The sequence below is a fragment of the Salvia splendens genome, chromosome 7 (genome assembly GCF_004379255.2).
Source record: "Salvia splendens isolate huo1 chromosome 7, SspV2, whole genome shotgun sequence".
NCBI classification, from domain to species: Eukaryota; Viridiplantae; Streptophyta; class Magnoliopsida; order Lamiales; family Lamiaceae; genus Salvia; species Salvia splendens.
The window spans coordinates 16829160-16848409 of NC_056038.1; the positions used below are offsets into that span (position 1 = coordinate 16829160).

A 19250-nucleotide genomic window follows, 5' to 3' on the forward strand; every position below is an offset into this window, starting at 1 on the left:
GATGGAACTCCTAAACTATGATCTTGCTGGCTGGAATAAGGATGACTGGTACTCCGGGAACATCTGGGCGTCAGGTGATCATGGCTGCGGCGAGGCAAGAAGCGGGACACGGCTGAAAGACTGGTATTACCGAGAGAACTCTCTACCTAAAGATGGTGGTGAATGAGTGAATGTGTCTCCGTGTATGTTTTCTCTCTCCTTCTTGGCTTCCTTTTATAGGGAGGCTTACCCTTGATTTTAGGGTAACACCTCATTGCAAGTTGACTTCTTTGCCCTCAATTGTGGGTAATCCGTCCCAGCTATCCGTCTTCTCCATCTCAAGCCGTTTCAGCACGAATACTGATCAGTATAAGATCATGCTGGCGCCCTTTTTCACCTGAACATTCCGAAACTTCCCTACTGGCTAGAACACTTAACCTGCACACTTTGAGCAACTGTTTTGCAGATATAATCAATTTTGCACATCATACTGACCAGTAACCAAGGCCTAGAATACGACTTATCACCGCCTTCGTCACCCGTCGCGCCTCGCAGCTGCCCAGCTGCCCTCACACGTCGGGCCACCGTCCTTCCTCAGCGTTCCACCGCTATGTCTCATCGGCTCTCCTTCCGGCCGACGAATTGTAGTTTGTTGCAATTTTATTTTTTAGATTGATTTGATTCTATCTATGTTGTAGATTGAATTTATGTTCTAGCCATTTTAGTTATTAGTTTTTCCAAGATTTTGTTTGATTCAACTTTCTTCACCAAGATTCAGTTTTTTTTTTGTTTCATTATAATATTCTCCATGAAACTTATAATGATATTTATAGAGATTTCAATCTTGTTTGGGAAGCTGTTGTCTCTCATTGTATTTAACAATCATTTAGTCCAATATTGAATTTTATTCAAGAAGTTGCAAAATAAAGAAAGGAAATAAAAGATTACACAGTCAACTTTTCATTTTCCCTCCAAAAATGACAAAAATGTCTTTGTCCCTTTTAATTAGTATAGATATGCTTAGGGCTTCATCAGTTTGCAAAATTATACTCTATTCTTCCCGCTTTAGCAGTTTCGGTTTTCCATTTTCGTCCATCCAATTTTAGGAGTCCCAATTGGATTATTCCATATTTGGCAAATTGAAAACAACTTTTAAACAATGAATCATTTAAATAAAAACCATAAATATAAAAGGTAAAAAATATTGATTCCATTCCTCATTTTCGATCTCTCTCTTTACTCCGCCTCCCTCTCCGTGAACCTTAATTGAACTCGTCGCCTCATCCAGTCCTCTCCGAGTTGCTTAAATGGGAACCCTAAACCTACCATCACCACCATCTCTGTCATCTTTGTCATCATCTCCGCCGCCATCACCATCCTCACCTTCGTCGACTGATTGGTCATTCGACCAAAGTTACGAGTCGATTGAGACTCTGATTGCCACCCACTTGTCCCCAATTCCAGTGTATTCCTCGGAGGACACAAACTCCATGTCCATCATCATTCTCAAAACTCAAGTATGTGTCAACCCTAGCACGTCACGTCTACCTTCTCTCTCTCTGTCTGCCATTCGACTCCACTTTGGAGTCGATTGAGGCAACGAGCGCCATCGATCCGTTCCCAATCTCTACCGTCATCCTTGATTCACCGCCAACCGAAGGAAATGGTGGGTACACCGAGGAACAGGAGCACCACCTTCGGTTTCTAGCCATCTAGTTCCCATATTTTTTATTACTCATCTAAATATGCGAGTATGCATTTTTGAATTTTAGGGTTTATGAGGGATTTGGCCTTCGGCCATTCCTATGACGAAAACAATACTTGCAGTTCTGATTATTTGTGCTTACGCCACTCCCATTTTTTGGGTTTGGACGCTTAAGCACAATCCGATGGTGCTTTGGCTTGGTGGTGTTAGTGGCTCGTTTGTTTTGTGGGTTGAAGGTGTTACTGAGTTGGTTCATGTTGCTTGCTTACCGGTTGCTAGATTACCTTCTGCTTGTCTACTTGTTGCTTGGTTGCTTAATGCATATGATGAGATATTTCTAGAGTTTGATGGGTAATTTTTTAGTGCTTGTAGCTTACTGCCTATATGATGATATGTCTATTGTTTGATGGTTGATTTGTTAGTTTTTTATACTTATTGCCCTATGATGAGTGTTCTCCTGATTTTTTACTTTGTTCTTGTTGATGGTTGATTGCATGATGCTTTTTGCTTCCTGCTTCATATTGCGTACAAACCCAATGGTATAAAAAGAGTACGTATTACTGAAATGTGATTTACGTAATCAATGCATTACAATGTCATAGTCCAAAAAGCAAAAGCAAAAATCAAAATGAAACTTGAGTGATCTCTATCCTAGTAGCCAAATAAAGTGACCAGATCTCCTATGTTATAGGAATTACCATCATTGTTCAGTGCTAAGTAGTCCAACACCTTCCTCACCACCCTTTCTTCTACCTCCAAGACATTGGGTAATCCCTCTGTTCTTTCTAGCATGTCCTTGTTCATGTGGGGGATTTTATAATTGTTCTCACCCTTCACATTTAGGATATGTGAGGGACAACCCTGTAGTATGAGTAACACTCTGTTGAGTGTATGTGATGACAACACTTCATAAGATCTACACACGTTAACCAATAGTTCATCCACTCATCCTGGATTGCCCTAAAAAACAGAGGTCCAAAATGTTTTTATCTAGAGAGTTTAGTGGATGACAAACCAATTGGATTTTAAATCCATTTGAGTTGGTAGCTGCTTTAAACAAAGGTCCACTGGGCTTGAATGGATGGTATAATTTGTACATTGTGAATAACAAGCTAACTAAGTGACCTATGGTGAGATTTCTCTTATAGTCTGATAGGGTAAAGTACGACATACCTTGTTGATGAGCCACTCCCTTGTGACTACCTTTGTCACAGCTGGAATTGGTTGTATTCATTGTGCCTCTTATTTTATTCTTGGAGTTCTTCTTTGCTAAGGAAAAATGCCTAGCTTGCCATCATAAATTTTCCCCATTCACCCCAAACTGTGGCCTGCTAACAACACGTATGAATATGACTTTGGTAATGAATCTCTTTGACTTGCATACTCTATATGGTTCTTCTTCATCCGGAAAGAGGTAATATCTGTCTGCACTCCTTGTCATGTAGATCCACTTCTCATCTATATGAACTATGTTGCGCATGTCACTCTATGCTCCTTTACCTTGATAAATGGTTGGTTGGAGCTGACTGAGGCACCATCTCAATCATGGCAACTTTTAAGGCCAGTTAGATGTGGCTTAACTGCACTTGTATGAGGGTCTAAGCCATTTCTCCTTTACCTACCTACAAAGTGTGGTTTTGCTAACTCTAAGCTTTGGTGCCATCTTCCTATAGCCTTTTCTTCATCCACACTCTTCTTTTCTCCATGTTTATAGCCTTTAACTTTGTCAATCATGATTACAAGTTCTCCATTCTCCATTGTCTTTGTGGCTGCGTTCTGGAAGGCCTCGAACGAGAGGTTTCGTGAATGGATCAAGTTATATTGAAGATAACCGAACCGATTGGATCAGTTAGCAAATGTCGTTGCCACTTGATCGATGCAAACTCGCACTCACTCGTTTCCTACCAATGTAATTTGTAAACTCCCAATTTTGCACTACTTTAACAGTAAAGCGGCAAGTTCAGGGTCGATCCCACAGAGAAGTCGGTGTATCAAGTGTGTGAATAGTGAACAGGGGTTGGCTGCTGCCACGCTTTAACTTGCGAGTTTTTAACTACTGATTTTACTCTAGGCAGGATTAAACTTGCTAACTTGATCAATGTAACTTTAACTACTGGGTCAAGTGCATCATAACTAAACTGAAACTAAAGCAGTAAATGCGAGGTTAAAATCGAAAACAACTTTGATTAAACTAGAACAGTACGGCGTGAAATTTAAACTAAGCTAGCACTTCGAAAAATAAGAAAGCAAGTAAACCGAGAAGATCCTCGGCGGGAAACTTAAGAATACGCCGACAGATAACAAGTATTCTGCAACGCTTCTTCAATCGCCCTCTCTAACTAAGCAACACTTAATCTAAGCTAAGCTAAGCTATCTAGAAAACTGAACTAAGCTAAACTAAGACGGAAAGTAAAGGATCAGCTCTCCTTTTGTGTGGTGGCGCATCCTCTATTTATAGGCTCGGCACGACCTCCAGCTAGATAACGATCTTGGCAGGGAATATTCGCTCATGCTGAGAGTGAGCGACTCATTGATTGCTACGTGCTCTTCTTCTAGAATGACTGCTTTTCAGTAACAAATTCGTGACTCTGCTCCGTCCTTGCGTCTCATGTATCAGCACGTGTCTCCTTCTAGAACATTGTCCTTGATAACAGAATGTTGCGCACCATCCAGCTCATAGCCTCGCGTGTCCTTCTTCTGACATCCAACGGTCCCCTCCTTAACTGCTTGATTACTCCCCTTGATCAACTTCCCCCGAAATCTGGCCTTTTTCACCTATTGTACTAGCTTGATCAGTTTGGCCTTGTTGCCTTGGTCAAGCGGCATTTCTGCACATTTAACACTTGTTTTGCGTGATAAAACCGATCAAGTAGCGTACATTTTACCCTTAAACCGATGCATGAAATGAGCCTTATCAAACTGCTCACGCTTAAAACATACTTGCCCTCAAGTATAAAGGAAAAAGAAAAGAAAAAGATAAGGCAAATTTCAGGGATGGTTTACTCATTTCAAAAATAAAAGAAGACAAAAAAAGGAGAACAGGTCTTGAAAACAAAAACACATATTCACATGTATGCATTAGACCGAATAAATTTCCAACAATCATACCCGAGGTCGAGGTCAATCCATTTGCCAGTAGCTTATGTTTCTTATCTTTCGCGTTTGCTTGATCAAGGTGTCAGTTCGTCAAGATTGCTCAATTTAAACCACTGTTGGATTCACTCAGTCACTCATTTCTCACCAGAGATGTTAGGACTGTTCACTCGGTATTGCCACAATTTCAATACCTCGAATCGGACTGCACAAGATAGTTCCTTAAGGTCTTTGTTTCGGGTGTAATGGGGCTAAAGGGTAGTAGTGCGTTGAGGTAGGGTCCTAGGGGTTCTAAGTTTAAAATTTTAAACTGACCTAAACACAGAAAAAACTTGGCTAAGAAAACAGACAGAAACCAGAAGACACCAAAAAAAATGTAAAAACACATAAGTGCATAAACTGGTATTTTTCCTAGCAGCCATCCCCACAAGTTTAAGGTCAATCCAAGCATCTACGGCCTCAGATTCTTCCCCCTCCCTTCTTCTATCTAGTCAAGTTGTCAGTTCGTCAAGATAGCCTTAATTTTTTTTACCATCTATTGGATTCACTCGATCACTCATTCCTCACCAGGGATGTTAGGATCATTCACTCTTTATTTTCCATACCACTGATGCCTTAAGATCGATGCCACAGAATAGTTCCTTAAGGTCTTTCATTCGGTTGTAATGGGGTTAGGGGATTACAGTGTATATCAGTGAGAATCCTAAGGGGCCTAAGTTCAAAAAGCTCAAGTGAAAACAAGATTCGGACATGTGAACTTAAGGACAAAACTTGGTAACAACCTCCCGTGTGTAATTTTATCTTTCCCAACATTTTGGAGATGTTTCCTAGCTACTTAGCCTTATTTTCCTACTTGATCTTCCCGGGGCCATAAAATTTTTTTGCTGCCCTTTTCTTTTTATCTCTTTTTTATATCTTTTTTGTTTTTATATCTGTTTTTTTTCTTGGATCAGGTAACAATTGTTCCTACCCATTTTCTTTTCTTTCTAATTTTTTTCCTGGGCCTGATAACACACACATATATATATATATCTATTTTTTTTGCCCATATTCTAACATTTTTCTCGGGTCAAGTTACAACTTTTCTTACCCGTTTCTTTTTCTAACTTTTTTCACATTTTTCCCTTGTTTCTCAATCTATCTTCTACCCCTACCATCGAGCTACTCCATCCCTGCCCCCTTGTTCACATGAAGGATAAAGGTTCCAAAAAAAATGGATTCAGTTTAGTACAGGCCCAAAGAGTTCACTAAGGGGCGCCCTTCCAATGAGGTAGGTTCAGTAAGTTCGAAAGAATTAAGCTAAAAATGGTTGTCCCTATTGCCTTTAGTCCTTACTATCTGTGTCACTTTTCCCTTAGTATCAATGGCAGCCACTCTATTCTTTTTTAATGTGTTTAGTAGAAAGTGTTCTACTCTAGGCTTATAACTCACTTTTTAAGAGAAAATATGCAAAAAAAAAAAAACTCACTTTTTAAGAGGGTTTCACAATTAATTTCAAATTTAGGCATTTTCTATCGTTCTTACTTCATCCAACTGACTTTGATTTATTAAGGAAAAGGGTTTCACAAATTGGCATGTATTCTCTCTTCAATTACTCTCCCTAAGGGGCTTTTGTTATTTATTATACCAGTTATGCATACACAAACACAAAACCTAAAAAAACTACAGACTCTTAGACCTAACAGATTATTTACATGCTCGACACTAACTGCTCTCCCCCTCCCACTTCATTCATGTTTGTCCCCAAGTAATCCCAATGAGGTGGAAAACAGGGCAGTTAGTGACTACACATATTAGGAATCACAAAAATAAAACACACACTTCTCACACTTAGACCAAGAATTGGACTAAGTGTAAGAAGGTAAAGACAAACAAGACATATATACATAACAGTCTCCTCACACTTAGGCCAAGCCATGGGCTAAGTGTGAGAAGATACACAAGAAACACAGAAAACAACACATGCTAAGCACACAAACTTCTCACACTTAGGCTAAGCCATGACCTAAGTGGGAGAAGGCATAGAAACAACAGAAAGAAACAGCCTAGCATGCATACTACCACACGAAATAGAAACTAAAAACTAAAACTGAAATTTAAAATTTACTTGGTTTATTGGAGGGTGGATCAATTCTGACCCTGGTTCCTTTGGGAGTCAGCCTTCCTGGGGGTGCTAGTGGTGCTTGCCTTCTTGGTCCTCTTGCTGATCATGGGGGTTGCATTCACATTTGCTGGTACATTAACATCAACAGTTCTGGAGTTTGTAGAGCAGATTTGGCCACTCCCTACTGGGCGGAATCCCCTGTTTCCCCTATTTCTGACTTGCCATTCTGCTGGGTCAGGTAGTCGTCTTCCTTATTTCCTGAATTGGGAGCTTCATCATTGGAATTCCTTGGAGGTCCCTTGTACTCTCTTCCCAACCTACGAAACTAAAACTTGAAATTCTTAAGCAAACTGGTCAAGTGGATGTAAGATCCAATTTTTTTTTTCATTTATAAACTTCTTTCCCAGATTTACTTAGAATTTCAATAATATTTTTGGGATTAAATTTTTTTCCTTGTTTTGATTTTAATAAGGAATTTCAGAAAAACATATTCACACTATGTACAACTTTTGCTCAAGTATTCTTGGGAGTATACTGGTTCAGTCCAAAAATTTTAAAATTCCTTCCTATCTACCTGACCTAGAAGATTCCCGAAGAGTACTTAGCAAACTGACCAGTTATGCAATAATAAGGTGCATGCGTAGTGGAGTTTCTTCCATTACGCGTAACTCCGAATTATCCCTAATTTTAATTTTTTTCTGAAAATAATTTTTTTTAAATAAACTTAATTAGAAAAAGGGATTTAAAAAAACTAAAAATCTTTTTGCAATTTTCTAAATTTTTAAATTTTTTTTAATTAATTTTTTTTAAATGTTTTTGGATTTTTCTTAGAAAACTATTTACAAGAATTAAAAGTCGACTAAAAGTATTTACAAAATGAGCTTCTAAAGTATCCAAGGATCATATATGCAACCATTAATCATAAAATTGAAAGAACAAGAAAACTCCCTGGCCCCATATGCATTCTTTCAGCCACATGTAATCGGAGAGCTTTCCTTCTCCACTTCAGCCTTGATTTTTTCAACCTTGGAAAACACCTTGGATAAGAAGTCATGTCTGGACAAAAGAAAGCGATCAAAAATAGAAAATTAAAGAAAGCCGAAAGCTATTTACAGTGTTAGAGAAACAAAATCAAGTAGATAACACCATAGTCCCCGGCAACGGCGGCATTTGAAGAGAGGGATTTGGCACGTGTGTCGTGTGCACGTGTCCCTCCTTTCAACAAGATTTATAATTTCCCACTAATGCAACAAATATTACAAAGTATAAGCGGCAAGAGCGGGGTCGGACCACAGAGACTAGGGACCTACTCGAGATTGTTTCTACGACACAATCGGAAAAGGGATCGGCTGCTGCCACGCATTCATTGAGTGGGTTAAGACTCTAATCTACTTGACCTGGGGAATTAAACGGGACTCTATCTAACTGACCTAGGAGACTGAAGAAGTACAGAGGGAAAATAAAACACGAAAACATTTTTGATCATTTTAATAAAACATGAAAGCAACTCAAGAAAACAATTGAAACTTACCAACCAAGCTAAAGACTTTCCTAAAATAGGCAGACAAAGATGCAAAGGCAAGTGTGGACCATTTTTCCTAAACTGGCTGGGGCTGGCAGAAAAGCTGTAAAAGCAAAAAGAGGACAAGCAGATACAGATCTGATCCTAACTACCAGAAAACTTCATCTTCTTCATGAATCCAACGGAAAATACAGAACAAAACAGAGCATTAAACACCATGAAAACATAGCATGCTTCAAAACGAGACGTAAACACGAAATTCAAGCTAGAACTGCCAGATATACTCTCCTGGGTCAAGCAGAAAGCGGAATAAACACAGATTAACCTTGCATGCATCACCTAAACTAACAAATCTCAGAAATCGAACACGTGAACAACTAGATCTCAACCTCTAAACTACTGGAAATCATGTAAACATCATGGATCTAAACATCTAAGCCACCAATTGCGAAAAGCATCCAAGAAACATGCGTAAATAGCACCATCAACATGAAAATAAACACCGAAGCTTCATAAAACCAGAAATAGGTCGAGATCCAAAGGCGGAGTCGTCAATTCCTCTGATGAAACTCAAGATCTAACTACATCGTCTCAAAAGCGGTAAAGAAAGCAAGGATCCAACGTCAGAGTCGTCAATTCCACCGTCGAAACCATTGAACTAAGCTAAGAAAGCAGTGAACTATATAAACTAACCTAAGAAATCAGCAACTCAACTAAACTAAGCTAAGAGAGCAGTGGCGTTAAGCGCCTATGAGAGTTTCCTACCTAAACTACGAGAATGGTAGCGTTAAGCGCTCCTAGGGCATGCTCTTCATGATTTGACGTTTGTACCCTTAAAATAGGATCTTTTAAATCTGCTCATTTCTTCACTTTTTCTGTTCCATTTTCCCCGCCCCGGGTAATTTGTGTACGTTCCTGGGTCCGACAGATTTTTCACGCACCTGCTCTCCTGTTAATTCTCTTTTGACCTAGCGGATTTTTGACACTTTTTACTCATTTTCTGCTCATTTTGCATCAGCTCGGTCAATTTACAGCATCTACTTGACCCAACAAATATCTGCACACTTAATCTCAAATTTGCGTATTATCTCCCAAAAAAAGCATGTAATATCACCCAAAACCAATGCATGAAACGAGCCTTATTAGAGTATATGAAAATGAGTCATGCAACCGAACAACACTTTAAAGATCTATTTATTGTTTTCTAAATTAGATATATTAATTTTTGAATTAATTTATAAATTCTGAGAACTAAAATTTTTGAAATATTCTTAGTGAGTCTATACCAAAAACATCACATAAATTATGGTCTAGTCACAATAGTTTATACGAACGTGAGACCCAAGGCCAAGGGGCACGCGACCACGACTCCTCTAAGGATGCCCGGAAGGCCCGTCATGAGATCTATGAGGTAAAAGCTTCGGGAAGACGTCTCACATACATGCGGAAAGCAATGGAGAAGAAACAAGAAACGCCCGGGTCGGGCGTTCCAATCGCCCAACCGAGCGTCTGCATGATGAGCACAGTTGGAGTTCCAGAGAGTTTGCCCGGCCGGGCGAATTCACCTCTCGAAATTGCCCAATCGGGCTTTTGAGAAGACCGACCGAGAGATACAGAAAGTTCACCCTTGCGGGAGAATTCATCTCTCGAAAACGCCTGACCGGGCGTTCTGGAAGACCTGCCGAGATACAGAGAGTTTGCCCGGGCGGGCGAATTCACTTCGCGAAACGCCTGACCGTCCATTTTACTGCTTTTAGAATTTTTTCACTTATTTTGGGCCCTTTTCTTGGGATCCCAACCATAGCTATAAATACTATTTGTAAGACCTTTATTTGCAGACTTTTGATAAATTATATTTTGAAAACTCCTTTGAGAGCATCTCCCTAGTGAGATTATTATTCAAATTCCTACTTGTAGGTTGCTTGATTTTGTCTATTAGACTAGGTCAAATATAGGTATGCATTTATGGTGGTGTATCCATAATTGTGGAGCCAATGGAGTGTTTGTCTTGGTGAAAGTAGCCTAGGTTTGCCCTCATTTTCTTGTGGGAGGTCTTAGGTCCCAAGGAGGATTCCTCCCTCTATACACTTCTTTCATTTTCTTCCCTCTCAACCCAAATCCCTTTTGAGTCTAGTTTTTAAAGCTAGGCTTACCTATCTATCATATCTTTCATTAAAATTGAGGGTCAAATACTATTTGTGGCATATCTTGGGAATATGGATGGTTCAATTATAAGAATCCTTATCAATAGTAATATCTCAAAGTGTGGGGTTGTCCAACACATATAATGAAATAAAAATCCAAGTAAATTAGATCGAGAGACGGATGTATGTTTATTTATTGGTTATACCTAAAATTTTCATTGCTTCAGAGAGTCTTCTAACTCAGTTTTCGGCCTAAACAAACTAGACCCATAGAATTTCAATGAGGCCATGCGCAACAAGGATCAACAGTCTTGAGAAGAGGTGATAATGTGAATCTTAAGGATTCAAGACACATATATTTGCCCCGGTCTTGTTCTTGCAAATTACCAACAACCCAAGTAAACCCAACAAGAAATGAAACAATAATAATGGCAGAAAAGGAAGAAGATGAAGGAGTTGTGATTTATATAGATGCTTGGAACCTATAGACCTTCTACAAATGAATGAAGACAACCCAAGGCAACTTTCACCAAAGCAAGAATCGAGTGGCTCCACAAAACTAGCAACACAAGAACTAGAATTGTATACCTTAACATTTAATCTAAGCCCGACTATAAATTAAGTGAAACCATAAGAAATTTTGATAAATCTTCAATGATGAAGAAGGATGCTCAATGTGAATACGTTGTTTGTTTACGTTCAAAGCTCCCTCAAATAATCTCTAGCAAAAGTATTTATACTAGAGGTAAAAAGGACTAAATAAAAGAGCCAAAAAGAGTTCAAAAATGCAAGTATCACAAATAGCCCAATCGGGTGTTTTCCCTCTTGCAGAAAAGCCCGGTCAAGCGAACCTACTGGAATTCGCGACCAAAAATAGTCAAAACGCTTGGTCGGACGTTTTCCCTTGAAAATTGCCCAGTCGGGTGTTCTTTCTGGAATCCTCCAAATACATTGTGTTTATCTTCGAAAGGGCTTTGCGTGAGTATATTAAACGCCCCAATCGGAGTCTGGATGAGAGAGTTATGACCATTATACGAAAGTCACGCAGTGAAGAGCGGATGACTCCAAATGAAACACCCGGACGGGCGTTGCTTCGCTCGGGTCGGGCATCGCTTCTGTTCCCTCCTCCCACGAGGCCTTGAGCACCATTTTTAGCTTCCGTTCGTCCCCCACTCGAGCACTCTCTTCAGAGGAGCTTATTCCACAGATGAATGTGCTTAAGTTGTCTTGCATCTTCTTTGTCATTCCCCTCGTCATTGATCGATGTATGTCCTTGGTGGGGTTGATCAAATGATGTGTGACTTGTGGATTCGCATCAGGTGATGTTAGCTGATTGCAATATATTCTTGTCAAAGAGGTTAAGACCTTGTAGTTCTACATGGGGCTGCAAAATCATTAGGAGCAAATCAGTCTACCAGATGGATGTGTACACGTCAAGGCTAGACTTCTAGTGAAAGGTAATACCCATAGTGAAGATATCGATTATGATTAGATCTTCTCCCCAGTAGCCATGTTAGAGGCTAGACTTCTAGTGAAAGGTAATACCCATAGTGAAGATATCGATTACGATTAAATCCTATATGAAATGGAATGTTTGGCAGTTGGATGTCAAATAAACTTTCTTTTCTTAAATGAAAGTATGAAGAAGACTATCTATATAGAACAAACTAATGAATTGAAAAGTCAAATATAAAGAATACCTACTATGATTTTGTTTTAAAAAGTCCATTTGTGGACTAAAACAAGCTCTAAGATATGGAACCTTTGTCTCTTTGGTAATCAAGTCCTTTGGATTTGAATAGTGCCCTGATCAAAGTTGGTAGTACAAGAAGTGTAATGAAAATACTGTGGTTGAAAACAACAAGAAGGTGTTGTTAGGCGTTATGACATGATTATCCAATCAGCTTGAGATGAAGTTTAGAGCATCCGCAGCGGTGGCGGTTGGCGCCACCGCCGTCCGTGCCAGCGGCAAGGCGAAAAACCGCCGCCGCTGCAACCGCGCCGCTGGCACGGCGCTGCTCGATGTATCGAGCACGTCCGTGCCAGCGGACGCACACGTGTCACTCTCCCATTCGCCAACGGCATAGCCGTTGGTTTCAAACAATTTTTTATTTTTTTTTTTAAAAAATCGGTTTTTTATTAAAAAAACCGATAAAAAATAAAAAAAAAAAATTTCACTTCCCCAAAAAATTATATCCGTTTATAACCGTTTTTCCCCACTTTTTAATTTTTTTTTTATTTTTTTACCCCAAAAATACACACTTTCATCTATAAATACCCCCAATTTCACTCCCAAAAATTCACACTTTCACTACACAATTCTCATCATCATTCTCTCATCTCCATTCTCATCTTCAATCTCTCATATCCATTTTCATCTTCCTCTCACACCCTACAACACCACTATGTCCGGTAACGACGACAACCCAAGCGGCTCTCACGGTTGGAACCCCGAATGGTTCGGTTCGCAACCGTTTCCTAGTCCGGAAACGGAATATTCGGCCCCTCCTCTCACCCAAGATTCGGGCGTTCCGAGTGGCTACCGGCCATACCCAATCGACGATCAAGGTGCCTCCGATGGGCGCTACGGGTGGACACCGGAGCCTAGGCCTCGCGCCCCTTCCCAAATGCCGAATCCTCCATCTCGCGCCGGTGTCCGCACACCGTACTCACCGGCGGAGATGGAAAGATTGTTCAAGGCGTACTTGGAAATCTCCGAAGATGCGGTGGTTGGAACGAACCAATCCGGCGATCACTTTTGGTGGCGCGTCTCTAGCCGGTACAATGCACACCGGCCGCCGGGAACGATCGAGCGCAACGAGAGTATGGTGCGCAACTGCATCGGCCGAGCCAACGAAGAAATTGGCAAGTTCAACGGCTATTTCATCCAGGAGTCCCGGAATGCCGGGAGCGGCCAAAGCGAGGTCGACATCATCACCGCCTCGCTGAGCACCTACCAATCCATGAACGGTAAGTCGTTCAAATATCTTAACGTTTGGCAGGAGACGCGGACGCACCCGAAGTATAAGGGAGGCATAACATCCTCCTCTAGCGGCTCCTCCAAACGCTCACGGTCAGTAGCACTATTCGACTCCGGCTCGGAAGAAGTGGCTAGCCAACTCGCCGGAGCTAACTTGGGTAGCCCCGATGCCGGACCAAGCGGTTCCCGACGCCGACCGCAAGGTAGGAAGAAGGCGGCGGCCGAACGACGTCGCGCCGCGACTCCATCTGCCCCTGCTCCCGAACCCGCACCCTATGTTCCACCTCCACCCCCGAACAACTCGTTGTGGGCCCTTTTGGCCCAACTCAATATGGCCGATAGGTCAACTATGACCCCCACGCAACTTCAAACGCACGAGTCCATGATATTGGGTCTCCAAAAACAATTGGGGTTGGTGCCGCCGGATGCGTAGTCTTCCTCGGGTTATATTAGCCAATAATTATGTAATTTTTAATTTTTAGGAGTTTAATTATGTAATTTTTAATTTTTAGTATTTTAATTATGTAATTTTTAATTTTTAGGATTTTAATTATGTCTTTTTATTTTATTTGTAATTTGTAATTTTTATTGTGGTTTTTTTAATGAATTTTAGTATTATGAAAATGTTGTTGTGTAATTGAATTTTATATTAATTGTGCTCGTCCTTGCGGAAGAGCACAGTTGTGGGTGTTGTGCTCTTGCCAGAGAGCAGGCATGAATAGTACCGCCCGGGCCCACAACCGTGCCGCTGGCAAGAGCACGGTTGTGGATGCTCTTATGGGCAAAGCAGGTCACATCTTTTGAATGAAGGTTATATAAGTTGTCAGGATAATATGTTAAGCTTATCTCAAGAATACATTGAGAATGTTAAGACATTTTCGCATGAAAAATTCTAAAAAAAATTATACACCCTTTCACATTTAAAATGTGTCCCAAAACAAATGAATATAAAAAATAAATGATATATAGACCATATACTTTAGTTGTGTGAACTGTGAAGCCTTATGTCTGATGTGATGTATAATAACCCCAACATATGTTTTGATATAAGCATGATAGCATCCATTTTCCTTAAATAGCACTCCTTCCATTGCATAAAAGATGTTACATTTATTTTTTTCACTCGTTTTGTAAAAATAATACTTAATAAATAGTTAAAATATAGAGAGTAAAGTAAAAGAGAAAATAATTTAGTGCAAAAAAAAGTGTGACATCTATTATGAAATGGAAGGAGTACTCTCCTTTGTCTTAATTTAGTTAAGTAGTTTCAAATCCAGAATAATCCAACTTAGTTGAGTAATTTCTGATAAAAAAACAAATACCAAGTTCAAAGTTCGTGGGAAAAAGTAATTTTTTTTGAAAGTGTTGTGATATTATGCACCAATATTCTATAGACAAAATACTCCATCTGGTTTTGAGCATGAGATTTTTATGTAGTATAGTTTTGTGAATTAATAAGGGAGAATAAAGTAAGAGAAATGTAAAAGTGGAGATAATGTTATTTCTATTTTAAAAAACATTTCATTTTTAATAAGAAACCAAAAAATGAAAACAGATGGAATATCTAATTATGTTAGTATTTTTCTATTTTATTCTATCTACTTTATTTTATCATAAATTTATTAATTTTCGTATAAAAAAAATGCCCAACTAAGTTGTGACATAGACAAGTAAACATGAAAAGAAAATGAAACACAATGTCTACAGTGTCCCGTGTGTTAAAGAGAGATCCTTGTTAGCGTGGCAAGGTTGGATTGATTTTGTTCCGGCAATCAATTCCTCCTCCGAGTTTGTGATTTCTTGAATCTAATCCCAAATTTTTTTCACGCCGACAACTGATATAGAATGGCGAAATCCTGGTCATCAAGATTTATCAGCCGTAGTTTTCATCAAATTGCATCAAAGCCCTCTTCAAGCGGCACTCCCACGACCAGCGCCATCTCCAATTTCATCGCTACCGCCCCTGCGGCAACTCAAAGCCCTAGTTTTTCCTCGTGGCTGTGGAATTCCCCAAAACCCCAATTATCGTCACCGGCTGGTGTTTTTGGGAGATTGTATCGGCATCACGAACTGTTGCAATGTAGGAATTCTCTAGGGTTTAGGTATTTTTCGCTTAATCGCGGTGAGATGGGTTCTAAGCTTTTCGCTTCAAAAATGGCGAAAAAGCCTGCTGTGGCTCTTAAGAGTGCGTTTGACCGGTACAAGGAGGCGGTGAGGCTGCAGATTGAAGCATTCTGGAAGAGGAATTATATGGTGGTGCTGGGCGCTGGGGGATTGGTTGTGTGCATTCTGCTATGGCGGCTGCTGTTCGGCATCGCAACAACGTTTATTGGTTTCTCGGAGGGTATGGCCAAGTATGGGTTTCTGGCTCTTTCGACCGCCATAGTTGCCTTTACTGTGAGTTACTCTTCGCTTGTTCTCGATGTCTCTAATGTATAAGCTTTGCAACTAGCTATGTGTATATGTTGCTGTTTGTTTTTAGTTGATTATTGCTTGATGATGGATAGTAATTTCTGGTTGGCTTTCTGCATTAACTACCGATTGTTTTAATTCGTTGCGTAGGTGTATGACTTAGAATGACATAGCTAGTTATTGGTGTGTATGATCTAGAATGACATAACTGCAGGCTCGATCTTATACCCTATTGATTGTGTATTTTCTGGAGCTATAAGTTATGGTGATATTATCTGATTTGCTTGATGTAGGCCTTTTTCTGTTATAGAAATGGCTAGCTCTAGCTGAATTGGAAGTGCTGATAACCTTATGAGTTATGACTCAAGTTTTCCGAACCCCCTCCTCAAGGTCTTTTTAGTTTCTAAGAAAAGTTTGAAATCTCAGGCACTATCTTTTAAGAGCTCAAGTTATTTGTTTACTTCAATAAATGTGAGCAGATTGTAAACAATCAGCATGTCTAGTGAGAAACACTGGGTTCACACTCATGATGTGTAGTCCTTATGTGTATCTTTAGTTAGACATTTTCAAAACAAGTGTGTATCTGTGATGATCCCTCATTCTACTTGCATGTGTGAGGCCTTGAAAATCGACAAGGAGAAAAAAGAGAACACATAATGATCAGATTGAGGCTTTATACACCCTGAGAAAGGAATTTTTAGCCAGGTGGCCGTAGTTGTCTGAAATAAGTTGTCTGGTTCTTTGCGTACTCTTTTTTTAAGTTGCTTATTTTGTCCCTGGGACATTCTTTGCTATTTTTGCTTAAATCTGATATTGACGAAGCTGTAATGCAATAGAAGGCTAGGTGCTACTTGGGGCTTGCATTTTCTTCATTGTTAGTTGTTATGTGGTTGTCTGTTTACCACATTTTCTGCTTCCCTGCCCTTACGACCTTAGTACATTTCTAAGTTGACTCATGGATGATGTGCTTGACTTTGCCAGAATAAATGGTTGATTTTTAAATTCAGTTAATATTTACAATGTGGGGTTTGGGCTAAGACTAGAAATTCTTCTTGTTTAGCATTTAGCAATAGGAAAGGTGAACAAGGAAGTCCAAGGGAGAGGTGAAATGAAGAGCATATATACAAATAACTTGATTAGGATATAGAAATTGAATCATTTGATGGTATTACTTATGATTATTTTTCTGATGATGTAATATGATCTTTCAGATTACTGTCCAATTTTCACTTTTTCCACCTGGTTATCAAACACGACCTTGAAAATGGACTTTCTGCCAAGACAACAATTTATATGTGATGACCTTTTTTCTTAAATTCATCTGGTTTTTTAGTTAAGAGCTGTTTTTGACGATCACACTACAAATTTTCTTATCTCTAGGGCCTGTATTTCCGTGCAAGATTTACTGTCAACCCTGACAAAGTTTACAGAATGGCCATGAGGAAGTTAAATACATCAGCTGGCATTCTTGAGGTAATGGGTGCACCACTCACGGGAACGGACTTGAGAGCCTATGTGATGTCAGGAGGGGGAATCACCCTGAAAAATTTCCGACCTAGGTTGGGAAGCAAACGATGTTTTCTTATTTTCCCTATTCATGGTTCAGAAAGGAAGGGATTAGTCAGTGTCGAAGTCAAGAAGAAGAAAGGCCAGGTTTCCTCCAATTCTAGCCAAGCCTGATATTCTTCTTGAAGTTATTGTTCATTATTTGTGTATAACTGCTTGTATGTCTTTATTGTCTAATTATCAACACAAGCACTTTGATCCTATGGGTTTAAGAAAGCGTTTTCTCTGCTGACAAAAGTTATTCATAGAGCTTCAAAATATAGATTGTGGGTTTCGGTTTGGTCCCAATTCCCTTAACTTGAGATACAGTAAAGCTTTTATTAACTAGGTATTCGTTGCAAGTCTAATGGTTCACGATTCTTCATATTTTACAAGTTATGACTTCAATTCTCCAGTCAAGTTTCTAGTTGTTTTTATGAAACAGAGGATTTGCTTCTGACTTGTATTAGTTGTCTACTTTTACTGTGAAGGAGAAGCAACCTTGAAAAATTTAGCTTATCTTACCTTTTATGGTTTTCTCGTTAGTCTGGATTGATTTTGAGAATTCAACTTTAATAGGAGCGAAAGAAAATATTTTCTCAATCTTATACTTACAGGATGTATAACTATTATGCAGTATGATATGAAATTATTGGCAGTGGATGTTCCTGTGGCAACTGGACCTGACCAACGCCTGTTCTTGATCGGGGATGAAGAAGAGTACAGAATAGGTGGTGGTTTAATCTCTGAACTGCGAGATCCAGTTGTCAAAGCTTTGGCAGCTGCTAAGGAGTTCGAAGCACGTGACGAGAAGGAGGATGAGGAGGACGATGCAAGGGAACTTGAAGAAGCAGAAAGAAAGCATCAAGAAGAAGTTGAAAAGCTCCAAAAAGAGCAATCCAAATAAGTGTTTGTGGACTCCCTCTCTTGAGTCTCTGGGATTCGTGTTTTTTTTGTTCACAAAATATTTCCCTTCAACCTTTTGTTCAATTGCTGCTGCTGAAATTGCCTTTGTAACATAATATCTCACATCATCGACATGATGAAAGGGATCATACTGTGAGGGAGAACCTTTCTTCACTTTGCCATTTCTTTCCTTCATTTTCCTATCTAAATAAACAGGATTTACCAATTTTTGAATAATTATAAAATGCTGTTTTTGGATATTGTATCCTAATTTTTACTAAGCGTTATGCACTTGTATTTAAAAATTAAAGATAGAATTATGTTAAAATCTATATTTGATAAGAGTTTATTTTCTTAAAAATACTTATTCGTCGATTAGTGTTCATAATAATGGATTAGAAAATTAATCAAATTACTTATAAAGAAATTCTGCGACTGAAAAATATAAAAAAAATTGGATAACATCTCATCTACCCATAGATACTCGTTGAACCTATATAAAGAGAACATTTATTTGTTCATTAAATTCTCAATTAAACACATTTATTCTTCCAGCTTTTGTTCTGTCATTCAATTCAAATCAAGACTCTTAACATCTCCTCCACGTGCTAAGAAAATATAATGATAATATTAAATGCATTTTGTTAACGTTGAATAATACTCAACCTCCCGGCTCATAATTGTATTTTCCCTTATATTTCATTAGCCAACGTTTAAAAATAGCATAATGTTTTCTCTATAACGAGGCATTTATTATAGAATTTATAGTAGTAGTATTATATATGATGGCCAACCCCTAAACTTCCTTTCAAGAATAGTGGACCGTTGAAACACAGTTTCAAATCTTCACATACAAATAT

At 39.2% G+C, this 19250-nt stretch overlaps 1 protein-coding gene across 1 annotated transcript; it reads left to right on the forward strand.

Annotated features, from left to right (window-relative positions):
* The first annotated feature begins 15205 nt into the window (after positions 1-15205).
* On the forward strand, positions 15206-18648 carry LOC121741133. The gene is made up of 3 exons (XM_042133834.1): positions 15206-15924; positions 17320-17592; positions 18122-18648. Exons 1-3 carry the CDS (start codon positions 15373-15375, stop codon positions 18389-18391), a joined length of 1095 nt encoding a protein of 364 aa, XP_041989768.1. The 5' UTR covers positions 15206-15372; the 3' UTR covers positions 18392-18648.
* Positions 18649-19250: the final 602 nt, after the last annotated feature.